The sequence below is a fragment of the Felis catus genome, chromosome A1 (genome assembly GCF_018350175.1).
Source record: "Felis catus isolate Fca126 chromosome A1, F.catus_Fca126_mat1.0, whole genome shotgun sequence".
NCBI classification, from domain to species: domain Eukaryota; kingdom Metazoa; phylum Chordata; class Mammalia; order Carnivora; family Felidae; genus Felis; species Felis catus.
The window spans coordinates 206,292,980-206,312,205 of NC_058368.1; the positions used below are offsets into that span (position 1 = coordinate 206,292,980).

General features: G+C 41.2%; 1 protein-coding gene across 9 annotated transcripts in view; it reads left to right on the plus strand.

Moving 5' to 3' along the window:
- PRKAA1 (protein kinase AMP-activated catalytic subunit alpha 1) overlaps positions 1–19,226 on the plus strand; it is a 42,309-nt gene continuing 23,083 nt past the window's right edge. For 3 of the 9 annotated variants that reach the window (XM_023238864.2, XM_023238865.2, XM_023238876.2), the window contains exon 1: positions 5,463–5,621. In XM_023238864.2, the coding sequence (XP_023094632.2) occupies positions 5,495–5,621 (127 nt within the window). In that variant the 5' untranslated portion in view covers positions 5,463–5,494. Of the gene's footprint in view, positions 148–5,462; positions 5,622–6,992; positions 7,125–7,487; positions 7,508–19,226 lie in introns of those variants that run through there. The other 6 variants (XM_045037780.1, XM_045037793.1, XM_045037781.1 and 3 more) reach the window with 5 other exon arrangements.

A 19,226-nucleotide genomic window follows, 5' to 3' on the forward strand; every position in this document is an offset into this window, starting at 1 on the left:
GAAGGGGTTGGAGGGAAAAGGTGCTTACCTAAGGAAATGGTGGAGTCCAGACTAGGACTTGGAAATGAAGGGAGTCTATACGACTAAAGACAAAAGGAACTGCACACAAGCACTGGACTCAAGTTGATACAGTTGTTATCCACAGGGGTAAGGTTAACAATTCTGATACTTCCATAAATATATATGCTACTCCAGCTGAGCAATTAAGTAAATGGATGTTAAGTAATGGAAGCTAGGTTCTCACTGTTGGAGCGGGAATTTATAGGTAAGCAAAGGGAAGAAGATAGGATAACCTAGGCAGTAACGAATTAGAGTTGGTTGTATGAAATCATGGTTAGCTTATTATGGAGAGGGGCAGTTCTACATATAGACTTATTTAGAGATATGGGTATATTTATTGGTTAGTATATACACATGTATTTCCTTGCTCTGTCAGCTGAGAGGTTCTAGAAGCAATGACACACCACACACCAAATCTTGTGTTCTAATACCACTTTCCAAAAAAGGTAATCAGGACACCTTGGAGAAATGGCTGATCCTAGCACTGGGGCAGGAAATATACAAGATGAGCCTGCAGCATCTTGTAGTGCCAGAAAGTAAGAAAGTAGTAAACAAAAAAAGCAATAAAGGCTACATTGATGGAGGTATGTCAAAAGGACACAGGAGCCAACTGAAAAAGCACCCACTGACCAAAGCTGGAACAATTTGAGCAATAAAATGAAGGAGTATTGGACTATAACCCAGTTATAAAATAAATATTCATGAGTCTACACTGCTATAAATAAATTATTGAATAAATGAGTGAATGAATTAATGAATGAATGAATGGGAGACAAGAGGGAAATCTCCTGCGGAGAATTCCAAATAATTTATGTAGATAGCATACCATGAAGGAGTGGAAGCATAACTCTCCAAACCTTAAATGTGGGATGTGGTTAGTGATTTCCTTCCAAAGAATACAGAAAGGAGTACAGTATGGAAAGGAGGGAAAAGAGAGTAACTCTACAGTAGAGAAACCTGACAAACACAACCTTTGGCAGGTAATTAAAGTCAACATCAACAATGATGAACAAATCATGTGGATAGTATGAACACTTGATATACTGTGATTAAAATGGACCATTGTCTTTGTTCTTCCTCCCAAACCCATACCACCTTATCCTCTCTGTCCACACCAATCTCTCTGTACATTGCTCGTTTCACGTCTACATGTATCTGGAGTTTTCCCCTTTTCATAATAGTGCCTATCTCATCACTTCTTCACCAGATAACCACCAATTCTACTGTTTTATCACCACTTTGGTCTTGCTCTTTTCCAATCCATCCTCACACTGAATTCAGACTTTACAATTTTTTTCTAACAGTTAAAGTTTTCGACTCTGTAATGTATGCATAAGGTTCAAAAACAAAAAGTTAAGAAGGGTACAGAGGGAAAAGGGTGCCCCTTACACCTGACTTCTTGGTCACCCTCCTACCAAAGGTACAGATAGCCATCAATTTCTTTGGTAAAGAAAGTAATTCTAAAATGCATCTACTTCATATCTTCCGTGCCTCATTATAATGTCCAAATTGAGAAGTGCAAATGAGGTCTTTCAGGATTTACTCCTGTTTCTCTTTTGTTTCTTCTAGTAAGTCCCTCTGTACATGTAGATTTCATCCCCTGTAACTACTTTGTTCTTCTCCAAAAGCCTAAGGCTTCTTTCCATCTGTGATTTTACTTATGCTTTCCCCCCTACCTGGGATCCCCATGCTCCCCCACACAACGCCACCCTTCTTTGAGTGTAGTGCAATATCCCTTACTATTCCCCTAACTATATTCAGGCTGAAGCCTTTGTGAACCTCCAAAGATAAAGGTTATGTATGCCTTCCCTTCATGAAACTCTTTTGAAAGGACCATATACAGGGGCACCTGGCTGGCTCAGTTGGTGGAGCATGCGACTCTTGACCTTGGGGTTGTGAGTTTAAGCTCTATGTTGGGTGTAGAGATTACTTAAAAATAAAATCTTTGGGGTGCCTGGGTGGCTCAGTTGGTTAAACGACTGACTCTTGATTTCAGCTCAGGTCATGATCTCACAGCCAAGAGACAGAGCCCCGCGTCAGGCTCTGCGTTGAGGGTGGAGCCTGCTTAAGATTCTCTTTCTCCCTCTCTCCCTCTGCTCCTCCCCCGTTTGCATGTGCACTTGCACGCTCTATCTCAAAATAACCCAAAAAAAACCTTTTTAAAAAAGAAATATATATGTGTTTTTATTACAGCACCTATCACATTGCCTTGTTGAAGGCAGTACAGTGTTCTTTGTTTTTTGAGTCCTCAGAGTTTAGCAAACTAATACCTAGTTGTTATTGAATATTAGTTACAGTGTAACTACAAGTAAACTAAGGACATATTAGGCTGCATTAATAGAAGTGCGGTCTTAGAATTTTTATTTCTGGCTATCATATTCACTTTTTAATTTTTAATTTTAATTAATTTTAATGTTTGTTTGTTTATTTGTTTATTTTGAGAGAAAGAGAGAGCGTGAGCAGGGGAGGGGCAAGAGAGAGAAGACATAGACTCTGAAGCAGGATCCAGGCTCTGGGCCGGCAGCACAGAGCCCGATGTGGGGCTAGAACCCACGAACCGTGAGATCATGACCTAAGCCGAAGTCAGATGCTTAACTGACTGAGCCACCCAGGCCCCCCTGGCCACCATATTTAGAGAAAGAGATTGACGAAGTGTAATATCCACCTGACAGTGCATGGTTTACTAACACTGTGATGGCCTTAAGAAAAGACCAAGAGAATGCACAGCTCCCTTAGACTCTCCAAAGCGCCAAAAAGGAAACAGTCGACAATTACTTAGCTTCCTTATACCAGAGGTTCTCCACCGTGGTGTTGGGTCATTGTGGTGTGTCTTCATCAGTGCCGAGATGTATGCAACTTGTTTGTACTAATAAAAGCTGAAGTACTGAAATCGGAAAACAATTTATTTTCCCTCCCTCTTAAACTAGTGCGGAATCAAGGTTGCTCCTGTAAAGTCACTCCTGTCCACTTATATTCCAATATACTCTGCTGAGAATAGGGGCAGAGTTACAACTGATGGGTTTGGAAACTGGGAGTGAGCCACAGTTTGCCTTATCTTCACTTCTACCCTGTGACAATGTTGATTGAGCATGTGAATATTATCTGTCTTGGGTGGGAGAAATATAGAGAACTGTCACCCTAGACTATGAGCTCAAGGGTAGGGGCCACGATTTTCATTTTGTATTCATCCACCGTGTGGCAGTGCTTGAAGAAAGAAAGGAGGAGGGTTTGTGGATGGATCAACGGGAGAATCAAAGGAAGAGAGGGTGGAAGAAAAGGTGACAAAAAACTTTTTAAAAGGAATGAAGAGAAAAAGCAAAGGATTAAAGGAGACTTATTGTTTACTTTCTTAGAAACTTAACTGAATTCAGTGTTTAACTCAACATAAGGAAAAAAAAAAAAACAACAACCCAGCAATAAAAGCTGCTTAAACAGAGACTATGGGAGACCAAATAAGGCGACCTCTAAGTTCCTATTCGATTCTTTGATCTAACATGCTAGGTTTTATTTCCCCAACAATGCTTTTGAGTAAACAGTGGCATTTAATGAATATTTATTAAATAAAATTATAATCTAAAACATTATAGCAGAAACAAACTGATTTTTCTGTTAAAAAAAAGTTTGTATTACTTTTTTAGTTGGGTTTTCATAGTTTTGTGGAGATTGACAATTGGTTTGCAAAATTCAGCTTCAGTTTGCTCCCTTGTAAGATCCTCTGTGGCTTAACCACAAAGGGCTGAGGTACTTTGTGATTTTTTTCTTTTAGGTTAAAAGAAATAACAGAATTTTGCTAGGCTGAATTCTAGACATGATGCAAATTTAAAATAATTTAAGATGATATTTCAGGGTAGGGGATTAAAGATTTTTGGGGTGTGTGTGTGTGTGTGTGTGTGTGTTTTCCCTGAGAGAATCCAGCAAGCTATTTCTGCTTTGTAAAGATCCAAAATGTCTGAGCTGCAGAAACTCACAAGGCAAACAAGTAAAGGTGAAGAAACCAGACAGCAAAAATTACAACTGTGACCACTGCCCACCCCACAAATATGTCATAGTCAAAGACTTCCTCTTAAGTTTCTGGTCCTTCAGAATATGTACTGTCCATAAAAAATTCATCCAAGGCTAGTTGTTAACTATTCTGTGTTTATTTGATCAAAAGCTCAAGCTTTTGCTTCTTCTGCGGTGCCTCGGTTGGAACAAAGCCGTGCTTAATGCACGTTACTTTGATTTCATAAATAGCATATAAAAATCAGAGGAACCGGGTAGCTTTGGTTAGGAAGAAAAAGGATAACATTTTTAGTCTCACTTTTTTATATTATTTTCTTGAAGAGCTCAACTCTTTGCCCACTGACACTGGCCCAAATGCTATGACTCTGCAAAATTGAGATATCTTGTTTTTTTAGACATTTGATTTTGCCCGTGTCAGCAGAATACAACTGAGTAGTGAACTGGCTTAACAATTTTAATATGAATAAGCATACTTTCTCTACTTCCTCTGTGATATGGCACGATCACGTCTGTATAGATAATAGAGTAAATTTTACTCGTTGCAGGTACAATACATATTTGTCGACTGATCTGGTTGATGCAACTGTAAGCCTTTTTTCAGTTCAGAGTCTACATTTTACCGACACCCGAAAAATACTAATTCCTATGTCTGTAACATCCCATTCCTGAACAAACACACGTTCACAATATTCGCAACCTAACCCCTTCCAACAGAGCTTGCTTTTGGGAAGGAAATTTCAGAAAAAGCATCCAGAAGGAGGAAAGACCAACAACGCTTCTTGAGCTGTCGAGGTGCCCAGTAACAACTTACTGGTTTAAAGTAACAACAACAACAACAAAGAGCAAGGGGAGGTGGGTGGAGAAAGGGGAAACTCCATCAAAGATGCAACTGACAACTCCCAGCGGCTTTTAGATTCCATCCGAACAGGAAAAACGACAAGGTTAGAAAGCAGTGGCAGGGCGGTGTCCCCTGCCATGTTTCAATTCACGCTGCGCTAGTAACGAGCCACGCAACTGCTTCACCAGCGCGGGCTTCCTCAGTGCCCAACTCTCCCCTCGGAATCACGAGGAGATCGGTCCCCCTGCCCAGGAGGAACGACCGGGGGAGACCGCTGCCGGCACAAACTCCGCCGCGGAGCCGAGGGGCTGCCGCCCGCCCCTGCAGCTCACGAAGCCCTCGCCCGCGCGCAGGTGGGCGGGCGCCCCAGGCCCAAACGAAGCCGCGCGAGGCAGGGGGTCCCGGCGGCCCTCGCAGCGACCCGCGCCCGCCCCGCCAGGGGGAGCGTCTGCGCCCGACGGCCGGCGGCGGGGACCCGGCGGGCGGCGCTGGGCGGCGGCCCCGCGGCGCGGCTGCCCTCCCGCGTCCCCACCCCCCGCCCCGCCCGCCCCCGGCGCGGCCCTGCCCGCCCCCTCCGCCCCCTCCCGCGGCGCCATGCGCAGACTCAGTTCCTGGAGAAAGATGGCGACAGCCGAGAAGCAGAAACACGACGGGCGGGTGAAGATCGGCCACTACATCCTGGGGGACACGCTGGGGGTCGGCACCTTCGGCAAAGTGAAGGGTGAGGACCCCCGCGGCAAGGGCGGGCCCCGGCCCGCGATCCGGGCGACTTCCGCCTTCCTTCCTCTTCATCCTCCCCCCGCCCCGGCGTTCCTCCTCTGCCGGGCTCGGCAGCCCCCGTCCGGGCTCCAGCGGGAGCGGAGCCCGCGGCCCCGCCGCGGGACTGCGGCGCGACCCTCCCCGGCGGGGTGGGGGTGGGGAGGGGACCGGTCGCCATGGCGACGGCGCCGCGGCCGGAGGGGCTCGCCCGTGCGAGGGGCGGGGATGCGGAGGTGCTAACTTTCCCAGGTGGGGCAGTCTGACGCTGGGTGCAGGCGCCGGGGTCTCGGCGCCGAGCCCGGGCGAGAGGGCCTCCCGTTCGCTGGGGCTGTGCTCCCCGGGCTCAGGGCCGGCCCATCGCTTCCCCGGGAGTCCGTATTTCCGTCCTCTTTAGGAGGTTCTCGACTTACCTGCCCCGGCTGATTCTCAAGTGTGAAATGTGTCGTTCCCCTCCTTCCTCCGCCCCCGTCCCCTCCCAACTAAGCTTGCTTTGGGCTTAGCTTACGGAATTCAAAAAAGAGGGCCATCTCGTCCGGAAGGATGACTAATTTTTTTCGAAGCAGTTAATGAATGTAAACTGGTCCTGTATTTGCGATGCATGGTTTATGTTTTGAATGCAGACTCCGTGCCTTTAGTGTTTCTGATTTATCAGTTTTGCAGTCTGTGTGTGCCAAACCTGGTAGGTAGTGCAGACGTTGCCTGCAGATAGTATTTATTAGCTCATTAATGTAGTTCGTTTCCATTTATTTGCACAGGATATTTTTAACAACTTCGTGCACATCATTTGAACTTTTTTAAGGAAAGTGGAATCTCTTATCCTTGTGTTTCAACACAATATTCTGGAAATAACAAACTTGATCTCCAGCCCACCAATTCTGGCACAAAAAGTGTTTTTTTTTTTCTTTTTAAGTGTATTTATTTATTTTGAGGGGCAGAGAGAGAGAGACGGGGAGAGAAAGAATCCCAAGCCGGCTCCATGCAAACCTGACATCCTGACCTGAGGTGGAATCAAGAGTGAGTCCCTTAACTGATGGAGCCACCCAGGTGCCCGTGGCACAAAAAGTTTAATTGCAAACCTTGTGAGACATAAGTTTTTTTTTCTTTAAAATATTTGACTTTGTTATTAGGGAGGTAGAGGAAGAAAGCATGGAACTGATAAATATAATTCATGCATTGGCTTTGGATAGATAATAACCTGTGACTTGCATATACTGAGCTCTTGGTAAATATTTGACTTGAAAGAACAAAAAAGTTGTGAAAGTCTGTGCAGTGAATTAACTAACTGAGCCTTGCTTTACCGGAGCTAAAATAAACATTTTCTGATTTTATCTAGGGATGGAAGAGGAGAACCCTTCCTTCTCTTGCTCTTTCTGAGTCATAGAACTGGAAAATTGCTGTATAGCCCACAGGGAAGCAACTGCCTAAGTCTTCTTATGAGAATCAGCAAGGCCAACAATGTAAGAAAGTAAGAAGCAAATGCCAGAATAGGGTAACAACAGCCATCAGGGTGGGTCTGTATTAGGCCAGTAAGATGTCTCTGTGCCCTTGAAGTTATTTATTTTGGGCTATGCTATTTCTTTCTTTACTTGTTAGCAATCGCAAACTGCTTTTCCTTTTCAAGTATTTGTAAGACATGGTCATTAATGCCCCAAAATAGTCTTGATAACCTCATTCCTCCCAGGACTCTGCTTGGATTAGGATGCTCATCATTCTAATGTAGAACTGTGCAGCGTCAGTTCTCCTTTTCTTATTTGCTAGATGGCTTTTGGCACGGCAGATAGGAAAGCAAGAGGAAATGTTCATGTTCTGGATTTGATCTGTGATGTGGCTGTAACATGAATCCCTCCAGTGAGTGCTGTTCTTTATCCTTCACTCTCTCACATGTGCCTGTCTTGAAGTACCAAATACTGTCAAAGTCAGCCTCTCCAAATTGACTAATATTGGCCAAATGTAGAAAGGCCAGTATTAGTCAAAGAATCACATGTCTCATAGATAGGGTTAAATTTGTTCATAAATATATTAGTTGATATTGGTCAAAATCTTCAGCCAGTGCTTTTTTCTTTTTTTTTTTTTTTTAAGAGAGAGAGCGGGCATAAATGAGTGATGGGCAGAGAAAGGAGGAGAGAGAGAGAGAGAGATAGAAAGAGAGAGAGAGAGGGAAGCAGGACTCATCCGAAGTGGACCTTGTGATTTTTTTTTTTTTTTACCCAAAGTGGGGCACCTGAAGCAGGGCTCAAGCTCACCCGTTGCAGGACTCGAACTCACGAACCATAAGATCACGATGATCTGAGCTGAAGTCACATGCTTAACTGAGCCACTCTCTTTCTGTGGTTCTCTCTCCAAAGCAAGGAAACCTCAGCCTACCTCTCATGAATCTCATTGGCTCATACAGTCCCTGGGGTCGGGGATGCCAGGGGCTTGTGTTCCTAAGTAGGTACCAGCAAGGGAGATAGCATTGCTCTTGGGAGGACCGTGGCCCACTGTTAGATATGTGTGTGTGTGTGTGTGTGTGTGTGTGTGTGTGTGTGTGTGTGTGGTGGGGGCATCTTCTTATCTTCTTCTGAAGTACTTATTGGGAGACAGAATAAATACTTTACACAGAAATGGGTATTAATTGTTAGGAGAAAGAAAAGGGGGCCTAGATGCTCAGGGAGCCGGCAGAAATAACCTATGACAGTGGCGATGTTGGCAACTTTCACTAGCCTTAATTTGACAAGAATTTTTATGAATGCTACAATTAGCCATATATTTCAATGGAGATAATTCAGAGTATATGCAGCTTTTAAAATTAGTTATACACTTTGGTAAATTTAACATAGAAAAGGAATCCAATAGAAGATGTGACACTGATATGCAGAAAAATTCCTGATATGATATTTCATGCTTAGAGGGACTGTGAATTTGCAATGATTATTTTGTTTCTTATTACAGTCTAAAAAAGTCCTTTGGTAACTTAATGCCAACGTTTTGAGGGAAAGGTTTAAACAGACAACTTGGGCTGGTTTGGGATTACGCTTGAATTATCTTTTTTATTTCCAAGTTCTCTTTTTTTTTCTTTCTTTTTCCTGGTTGTCAAGGTGTTAGTCTCCATTCCCGCACAGAGTCCACTCACTTTTCCCCAGGTACAACGATTATAAAAGCACAGATGAGCACAGTCATGTTATTGTTGTAGTAAATTAAAATGGCACTTTTTTTTTTTTAATTTTTTTTTTCAACGTTTATTTATTTTTGGGACAGAGAGAGACAGAGCATGAACGGGGGAGAGGCAGAGAGAGAGGGAGACACAGAATTGGAAACAGGCTCCAGGCTCTGAGCCATCAGCCCAGAGCCCGACGCGGGGCTCGAACTCACAGACCGCGAGATCGTGACCTGGCTGAAGTCGGACGCTTAACCGACTGTGCCACCCAGGCGCCCCTAAAATGGCACTTTCTGTTAAGTTTTCCAAGAGAAGAGAAGATGGTCTTTTTAGTGGTGTAGGTGGTCTCTAGCAAATGAGTTGTTTATATATATAATCTATTAAGTTGGTATTTTTCTACATAAAACTGCAATTTCAGGTAAATAGGCCACTGTTCCCTTTGTGAATGAATCACAGTAGAAGTTATTTAAAAATTTAAGGAGGGTGTGTCTGCTGTAACTCTTTTTTTAAAAAAAAAATTTTTTTTTTCGTTTATTTATTTTTGGGACAGAGAGAGACAGAGCATGAACGGGGGAGGGGCAGAGAGAGAGGGAGACACAGAATCGGAAACAGGCTCCAGGCTCCGAGCCATCAGCCCAGAGCCTGACGTGGGGCTCGAACTCACGGACCGCGAGATCGTGACCTGGCTGAAGTCGGACGCTTAACCGACTGCGCCACCCAGGCGCCCCTGCTGTAACTCTTAATCTTGGGGTCATGAGTTTAAGGCCCTACATTGGTATGGAGCTTACTAAAAAAAAAAATCTTCAAGGACAAAAGAACATATATATATACATATATATATGTATATATATATGTGTGTGTGTGTGTGTATATATCAGCATCGGTAGATCTCAAGTTTATAAGGGTAGGCCACAAAAAACAAAGAAGTAGAAGAACATGTACAGTCATGCTGTTTATATAATTTTTTTAAATTCTTTTTTGGGGGGTATTTGTTTATTTTTGAGAGAGAGCATGAGCAGAGGAGGGGCAGAGAGAGAGGGAGACACAGAATCCGAAGCAGGCTCCAGGCTCCTAGCTGTCAGCACAGAGCCTGACTTGGGGCTTGAACCCACGAACTGTGAGATCATGACCTGAGCCTAAGTTGGACGCTCTACCGACTGAGCCATTCAGGCTCCCCATATAAATTTTAAAGTCATGCAAAAACACTCAGACATTCCTAATGCGAGTAAATTGGTACAGTATTTATTAAAGTGAACCCACCAATTCAACTTCTAGGAATTTATCTTATAGATGCACTCCTGTGTGAAATAATGAGTTATTCATTGATACATTGTTTATAGATACAAGAGGTTGAAAGTAACTTTTCTAATAGGATAGTAGTTAAATTATGGTCAGCTGTGCAGTGATACATCCTGCAAACGTTAAAAACAAAAGCAGGAGACTTTATATAATTTAGGGAACAATTTCTAAGGTGTATTTTTAGGGGGAGAAATACGGCTAGTCAAACAAATGTGTATAGTATACCTACCATTTGTGTATAAAAAAACAGGAGCCAAAAGGTATTTAAGTGTAACTACTTGCATATGTGTGGAGTGTTCCTTTAAAGATACACGTAAAATAGTTACATTAGTTGGTCAGTTACATCATATTAGATGCACATAAAACAGCTACATTAGGTAGCAGGGGGACATTTCACTGTATATCCTTTTGTACTGTTTAATTGTCTAGTGCAGGTATTAACGTTTTGAAAAGAATGTATAAAATTTGTAGAGATAAACATAGGGAAAACATTGTTAAAATATTGTTTGTGTGTTCCTGTATGTGGAGCAGACAAACATTCAAGGTAGTGGTTACCTCTGGGAAGGGGGAGAGGAGCAAGGGATCTAGGAAGAGGCGTTCAGAGCTTCCCCTGCATTTGCATTTTTGCAGTGTTGTGTTGGCCGACTGGTGGTGGGTGGCACATGGTGGACATCTGGTTTGCCGTTTGGGATGCTTGAAGTGTTTTGTTAAGAAAACCTACCTTTCACATTTCCACCTTTTAAAACTCACTCCTCTCTAGGATTAAGTTATTTCCCTTCTGCTTTAAGATACGAGATTTTCTGACTCTTAGAATTTTAGAGTTGGTAGCTAATCGTTGACGAATCTGCTGTTCGTGTGAGGGAGATGTGAATTCTGGGAGCCTGTGCTGTGAGTGGCCTACAAGCCTTCCATGGCAGAAATACCCGTTTCCATTTTGTTCAAAAACGGTATCTTAGCACTACTGGAAAGCAGTGACAGTCTCAAGAGCAAATTTTGAGCTTTGGGAGGGGGGTGTGGTTGACTTGATGCCTATTTTGCCAACGATAGGGTCCGCTTGTTACTGTTGACTGACTGTGGAGCAGCAGTTAATTTGGCTGCAACTGAGTTTAGTCAATGCAGAATCTTTTGCTTAGTTTTGAGAAAGCAGTTCAGAGTTTGATACCGTACCAAACCTTTTCCCCAGTTCTGCAGAGATAGATGGTAGAATACGTAGGTCTTAAGACTCGGAGTCAGAAGGCCTATCCCAACTTGATCATATAATAGCTTTACTTCATCGAATTACATAATCGCTCAGAGCCTCCTAATTACCTGTATCGTAGGTTTGTTGTGAGGCTCAAATGTGATAATGTGTTTTTTTCCTAAGCTGTTATATACTATATTTTCAAAAGTTTTATGCTACTGAAGTTCTAATATTGAAGTTTGTTGGTAATTGGGTTCAAGGCAAATATTTGTTCCCATAATTAAGGAAAAGAACAGATTACCGTATCATAGCTTTAAATTACCAAGCTTTTGCTGGGAAGGAAGAGGAAGAAAGACAATATTCAGAAGGGCTATTGCCTACTCTAAAAGAGAAAATATTTGAGTCATCAGTGTTGGGACATTATTTGAAAACCTCAGAGGGAAAAGCCTGTATCCAAAGAAGACAGATTAAAAATGTTTAACTGGTTTCTCTACCAGGTGCTTCAGAGCCATTATTGTGTTAATATTCATAGTGCTTTCCCAAAAGGGAGAACATACATCCTCTTTCAAATGTGTCTTCTGTCCTAGTATATTGTAGGGCATACTTCATAAAATTCATTGTGATAATTTTAGTTTTATGATTTTTCTAGCCTATAGAAAATTCAAATTCCCAAATTAGAACATTGGAGAGGGGGCTGTAAGAGTTGACTCCTGATAGGCTGTGAAGGGGATGACACAACTTCAAAATGCAGAAAACCATGGAGCTGGAACAAATAGCCTAGGAGTAAGAGGTCCTATCCTGCTAACTCCCACAGATGTCACTGTGTGAAGACACAGGGGAGTAAATGACGCTCATACAAGGTGAACATTTGCTTGGTTCCCATTCATTTTGTACAGTGTATCCCATTTAAGAATTCTGGGCATGTGTAGTACAGATTAGAAAACCTGTTTTCAGAAAAGATTACTTCTGTTAACTTGTTAATTTTAATGGTGAATTTCAAATATGAGAAAAAACTATTCGTTTCCTAGGGCTGCAGTAACAAAGTACCACAAACTGAGTGGTTTAGAACAACAGAAATTTATTCTTTCATAGTTCTGGAGGCCTAAAGTCCGAAATTAAGGGGTTTGTAGGGTTATACTCCTTCTGAAGGCTCTTGGTGAGAATCTTTTCCTTGCCTTTTCCAGCTTTTGGTGGCTCCTGGTGTTTCTTGGCTTGTGGTAGCAAAACTGTAGTCTCTGCCTTTGTCTTCCAGTGGCCTCCTGTAGGTGTGTCTGTGTTCCCTCTTCTTATTTAGGACAACATTCATTAAATACAGAACCCACTCTAAAGCTAGGATGATTCATTTTGAGATCCACACCTGATTACATTTGCAAATACCCTATTTCCACATAAGATCGATCACATTCTGGGCTGTAGGGGCATTATTCAACCCACTACACTTGCCATTTTATATGCTTTTGGTTTTATGATCTTGGTTTCTCCCTTATAATACTTTAATGTTTGAGAGACTTTTTAAAACTTTTTGAAAACAATATTTCTTTATTTTGAGAGAGAGAGAGAGAGAGAGAGAGAGAGAGCGCGTGAGCGAGCACACACGTATTCGTGTGCTTTTGTGAGCAGGGGAGGGGCAGAAAGAATCCCAAGCAGGCTCCATGCTGTCAGCACAGAGCCCAACATGGGGCTTGATGTTACAAACTGAGATCATGACCTGAGCCAAAATCAAGAGTCGGATGCTTAACTGACTGAGCCACCCAGGTGCCTTAGTTTTTGAGAAACTTTGAATTGGTTTGCTAGAATGAATAAAGTGTGTTCTTGGTATCCTGTCTTAAAATGTTGAAATTGATGAGGCAGGTTTTTGGTAGACTGAATTAATTTTCTAGTACAGGAAAAAGATCACAGGAGCGGTGCCAGACACATAGTAGGTGCAGGTACTCAACTATTTCTTCTTTTTTTAATTTTTAATTTATTTTTTAAATTTACCTCCAAGTTAGTTATCATATAGTGCAACAATGATTTCAGGAGTAGATTCCTTAATGCCCCTTACCCATTTAGCCCATCCCCCCTCCCACAACCCTTAGTTTGTTCTCCGTATTTATGAGTCTCTTATGTTTTTGTCCCCTTCCCTGTTTTTATATTATTTTTGCTTCCCTTCCCTTATGTTCATCTGTTTTGTCTCTTAAAGTTCTCAGATGAGTGAAGTCATACGATTTTTGTCTTTCTCTGACTAATTTCCCTTAGCATAATACCCTCCAGTTCCATCTACGTAGTTGCAAATGGCAAGATTTCTTTCTTTTTGATTGCCGAGTAATACTCCATTGTACAAATATACCACATCTTCTTTATCCATTCATCCATCGATGGACATTTGGGCTCTTTCCATACTTTGGCTCTTGTTGATAGTGCTGCTGTAAACATAGGGGTGCATGTGTCCCTTCGAAACAGCATATCTGTATCCCTTGGATAAATACCTAGTAGTGCAATTGCTGGGTTGTAGGGTAGTTCTATTTTTAATTTTTTGAGGAACCTCCATACTGTTTTCCAGAGTAGTTGTACCAGTTTTCATTCCCACCAGCAGTGCAAAAGAGATCCTCTTTCTCTGCATCCTTGCCAACATCTGTTGTTGCCTGAATTGCTAATGTTAGCCATTCTGACTGGTGTGAGGTGGTATCTCATTGTGGTTTTGATTTGTGTTTCCCTGATGATGAGTGATGTTGAGCATTTTTTCTTGTGTTGGTTGGCCATCTGGATGTCTTCTGTATAGAAGTGTCTATTCATGTCTTTTGCCCATTTCTTCACTGGATTATTTGTTTTTTGGGTGTTGAGTTTGAGAAGTTCTTTATAGATTTTGGATACTAACCCTTCATCTGAAATGCCATTTGCAAATATCTTCTCCCATTCCATTGGTTGCCTTTTAGTTTTGCTGATTGTTTCCTTCGCTGTGTAGAAGCTTTTTATTTTAATGAGGTCCCAATAGTTCATTTTTGCTTTTGTTTCCCTTGCCTCCAGAGACATGTTGAGTGGTACTCAACTATTTCTTAATGAACAAAGTTTTAGAATAACTCTTATTGGCATGTGAGAATTCAGTCTATTATTCTTTTCAAAACTGTGAGCCTATAAATTAAGGATTCCTCTGATATGTTCAACTTCTTAGACTTATCCTTTATTAAAAGGATATCTGTATCTGTATTATTATACTATGTAATGCCCTTTTAGGATTATCTTTTTAGGGGTGCTTGGGTGGGTCAGTTGGTTAAGCGTCCGATTTCAGCTCAGGTCATGATCTTGAAGTCTGTGAATTCCAGCCTGCGTCGGGTTCTGTGCTGACAGCTCAGAGCCTGGAGCCTGCTTAGGATTCTGTGTCTTCCTCCCTCTCTCTCTCTGCCCCTCCCCTGCTCATGTTCGCTCGCTCTCTCTCAAAAATAAATAAAACAATAAATTTAAAAAAAGGATTATCTTTTTAAAAAAGTTATCATGGGGTACCTGGATGGCTCAGTTGGTTCAGTGTCCGACTTGGGCTCAGGTCATGATCTGATGGTTCCTGGATTCGAGCCCCACGTCGGGCTCTGTGCTCACAGCTCAGAGCTTGGAGCCTGCTTCATATTCTGTGTCTCCCTTCCTCTCTGTTCCTCCCCAGCTCACAGTCTGTCTTTCTGTCTGTGTGTCTCTCAACAATACATAAACATTTAAAAAAATTTAAAAATAGCTTTATAAAAAAATTAAAAAGTTATCACATTTCACTTACTGTTTTGGGGAAAGCACAAGTTTTTGAGCTAGATCTGGGTTCATGTTTTGATTTTACTAACCACCAGCTATAGGCCTTTGGGCAAGTTATTTCATCTTCCTGTGCCTCAGTTACCTGTCAAGTGTTGCTAATAATATCAGTCTTCCAGAGTTGGTTAGAGTTAGAGGGTCAGTAGGTTTGGACACAAAGTGGCTGTGTCATCATGCCTATTAATTACTAAGTTGTGTATCTTAATTAAATTGTTATGTGTTGCAAATCACTCAGATTTATATTTAAAAATAGTATTTGTTTACAAAAATGTGATTTAAGCTGAGTCAAATTACTCTGCGCTCTTGTATGACTGAATAAGCGTTCCTATAGTTTTTAGGTATTAGGTGAAATCACCGTCAAGGACTTGGTGCCAAGTGTATATGTCTAGCACTAATATGTTGAAAATTAACCAAAGTCAGGAAAGGGTCGAACTTTGGAAGCTAGAAATCTCAGGATTGATGGTTGATGGAAGGGGGAAGGATGGAGCAGGTTGGTGGAATTGAAGCTTATGAGGATGGGAGCTAGATGGATAGAAATCATAGCTATTAATTATTTAGCACTTATTATGTGCTTAAAGGGATGCTACTGACTCTAAGTGGATAAGGGGCACAAATCAAAGAGCTGAGATAATTGGCCGTGTGTGGATTAAACCAGAAAATTTAGAGCTGATTAGATAGGGAGAGGGGGCAGGTCTGGGAGCGATTGAAAATAAATAGCCCTAAATGGTAATAGCCACCATTTATTCATCAAGCATTTACTGTGCTGGACACTGTGGAAAGTGCTTTATAAACCCTACCTCATGTATTCCTTATAGTCACTCTTGTGTATGTGGTATTCTTATTTTTACAGACAACTGAATAGAAGGTTGAAATTACTTAACTTTCTCAGGTCAAACATTTAGTAAATACCTTCATACATAGAACCCAGGTCTGTGTGACTACAAAGTCTATGCTTTGTACACAGACTGCCTTCTTATGTGAAAGGAGAAAGGCATTCAACCTGTTACTGAAAAATGTGAATCTAACACCCATCGTTTTTTCTTTTTTTTCTTCCCTTTGGGATTTTTGAATTGTAAAGAATATAAAACAGTAAGTAAAATATGAAAAAAAAAACCACTATAGAATAACTTTTAATTTTGGTGCATTATCATTTTCTTTTTTTTTAATTTTCTTTTTTATTTTTTAAAATGTACATCCAAATTAGTTAGCATATAGTGAAACAGTGATTTCAGGAGTAGATTCCTTAATGCCCCTTATCCATTTAGCCCACTCCCGCCTCCCACAACCCCTCCAGTAACCCTCAGTTTGTTCTCCATATTTAAGAGTCTCTTATGTTTTGTCCCCCTCCCTGTTTTTATATTATTTTTGTTTCCCTTCCCTTGTGTCCATCTGTTTTGTCTCTTAAAGTCCTCATATGAGTGAAGTCATATGATTTTTGTCTTTCTCTGACTGACTAATTTCCCTTAGCATCATACCCTCCAGTTCCATCCACGTAGTTGCAAATGGCAAGATTTCATTTTTTTGATTGCCGAGTAATCCTCCATTGTGTATAGATACCACATCTTCTTTATCCATTCATCCATCGATGGCCATTTGGGCTCTTTCCATACTTTGGCTATTGTTGGTAGTGCTGCTATAAACATCGGGGTGCACGTGCCCCTTCAAAACAGCATACCTGTATCCCTTGGATAAATGCCTAGTAGTGCAATTGCTGGGTTGTAGGGTAGTTCTATTTTTAATTTTTGAGGAACCTCCATACTGTTTTCCAGAGTGGCTGCACCAGCTTGCATTTCCAGGCACATTATCATTTTCATAGAAATATTTTTGGTATAGGTAGACAATGTAGAATACATATGTTTTTGTTTGCTCTTTTCATGATTATAAGAACATTTTCTATAGTCTTCCTCTGAGAGAGAGTTAGAATAACAATGTATTAAACTGTTCTCTAAAATTGGTCATTTAGTCTTTTCTTAAATAAAACACTATAATAAAAATAATTATGTACATGTTAAAATGTACTTAATTCTAAGTTAAATTCTGAGGAACTATATAAAAAATATATATCACTCTTTCTCTTAAAAACATTTTTTTAAATGTTTATTCATTCTTGAGATAGACAGAGCATGAGTGGGGGAGGGGCAGAGAGAGAGGGAGACCCAGAATCCCAAGCAGGCTCCAGGTTCTGAGTTATCAGCACAGAGCCTGACGCAGGGCTCAAACCCACAAACCGTGAGATCATGACCTGAGCCAAACTCGGACACTTAACCAACTGAGCCACCCAGGTGCCCCAAAATCACTCTTAATGCGGTCTAGTATATCAGCTTTTCTTCCCCTAAAATGTTTCTATTGGTTTGCCAGCCATGAAAAAGGAATTAGTGCACTAATTTTCCCTTAAAAAAACAAATTGATCATGTACCCTGCTTATTTACTTAGTTGTGTGTGAGAGAGAGTCAGAGAGGTTGAATTTGATCTCTACAGTGGCTGTTACGACACCTTTCTCCTCCCTGTTACTGTTCAATTTTTGTTTGAATACTATTTGTACAGTCATACTTCTGTGATTTCTGTTGTTTCAGAAATGAAGATATGCCTCTGTTTCTTCTAAGTAATCTCTAATTTGATGAAATGCTCAGGTATTAGAACAACGTCTTTAGTCGTACTTTGTTTGGTTATTGATTTCGTTCTGTTTACTTACTCTTACTGGGGAGGGACTTCTATTATTCATAGGTGGAATAGTATTTATTCTCTACTCGCTATTACTCATGAGTTGAATTTCACTTGATTTCCTGTTCTTTGTCTGTCAGCATCCATCCTTTGAGTGCTAATTTTGATTTCTTCCTAATTTTTGGTATGTTTACGATAAAATTTTCTCATATTTTTACAACTTACTGCTTTCTAATTGTTGTAAAATTCATCTTGCTCTGCTCTTCCTTTTATATTTCCTTTTTTGTTTAAAAGATTTTATTTTATGTATTAAAAATTTTTAAAAATGTTTATTTTTGAGAGATAGAGAGACAGAATGTCTCTGTGGAGGAACAGAGAGAGAGGGAGACACAGTCTGAAGCAGGCTCCAGGCTCTGAGCTGTCAGCACAGAGCCCAAGGTGGAGTTCCAACCTACAAACTGTGAGATCATGACCTGAGCTGAAGTAAGATGCTTAATTGACTGAGCCACCCAGGTGCCCCTTTATTTTTATTTTTTTTAAATGGGCCTAATGCCCAGTGCAGAGCCCAGTTCAGGGCTTGAACTCAAAACCCTGAGATCAAGACCTGATCTGAGATGGAGAGTAGGATGCTTAACTGACTGAGCCACCCAGGCACTCCTTAAAATATTAAAATTATTTAAAATAATTTAAACATAAATGTTTGAGTAATTTCTACACCCAATGTGGGTTCGAACTTACAACCCTGAGATCAAGAGGCGCATGCTCTACTGACTGAGCCAGCCAGATGCTCTAACTTCTGTATTTCTTATCACCTTGTGATAGTTAATTTTTTCGACAACATTCACGTATTCTTGGGTTCATGTTTTAAATGTTCATGTTTTAATTAATGTCTGTTCTTCTTGCTTTATTCTTTTGTACTTTAAAAAACTTTTTGGTTTTTCCTACCTTAACAGTTATTTTGGTCATCTTCAGAGGCCAGGAAGGTCCCAGGGACCCAGGTTGCTTTTGGTCAGTTCTGTTTTCTGTGGCAGTGTTAACTGGTATGTAGCAGATGTTCAGTACATGAAATGAATTGGAAAGAATACTTTGAGTGTCTATTGCAGTTCCTTCTTTAATGATAGAATGCACATCTGGAGTTTTGATAAGACCCATTGTTTCTTGGGTGCCTGGGTGGCTCAGTTGGTTGAGTGACCTACTCTTGATTTTGGCTCAGGTCATGATCCCAGGGTCATGGGATCCCTGACATGGGATCAAGCCTTGCGTCAGGTTCCATACCGAGTGTGAAGTCTGCTTAAGATTCTCTCCCTGTCTTCCTCAGCCCCTCTACTTTGTGCATGCTCTCTTTAAAAAAAAAAAAAAAAAAAAAAAAAAGACTCTGTTGTTGCATAGTTAATCTGGGTTGAGATTAAGTTGAGCAGGGTATCCTATGAGAGGAGACTGGTTGATTTGTGATGAATTGGGAGTTCAGTCCCAAATGGATTCTGCTTTAACATTCCTTCTGATTCAGAGTCTGCCAGTAG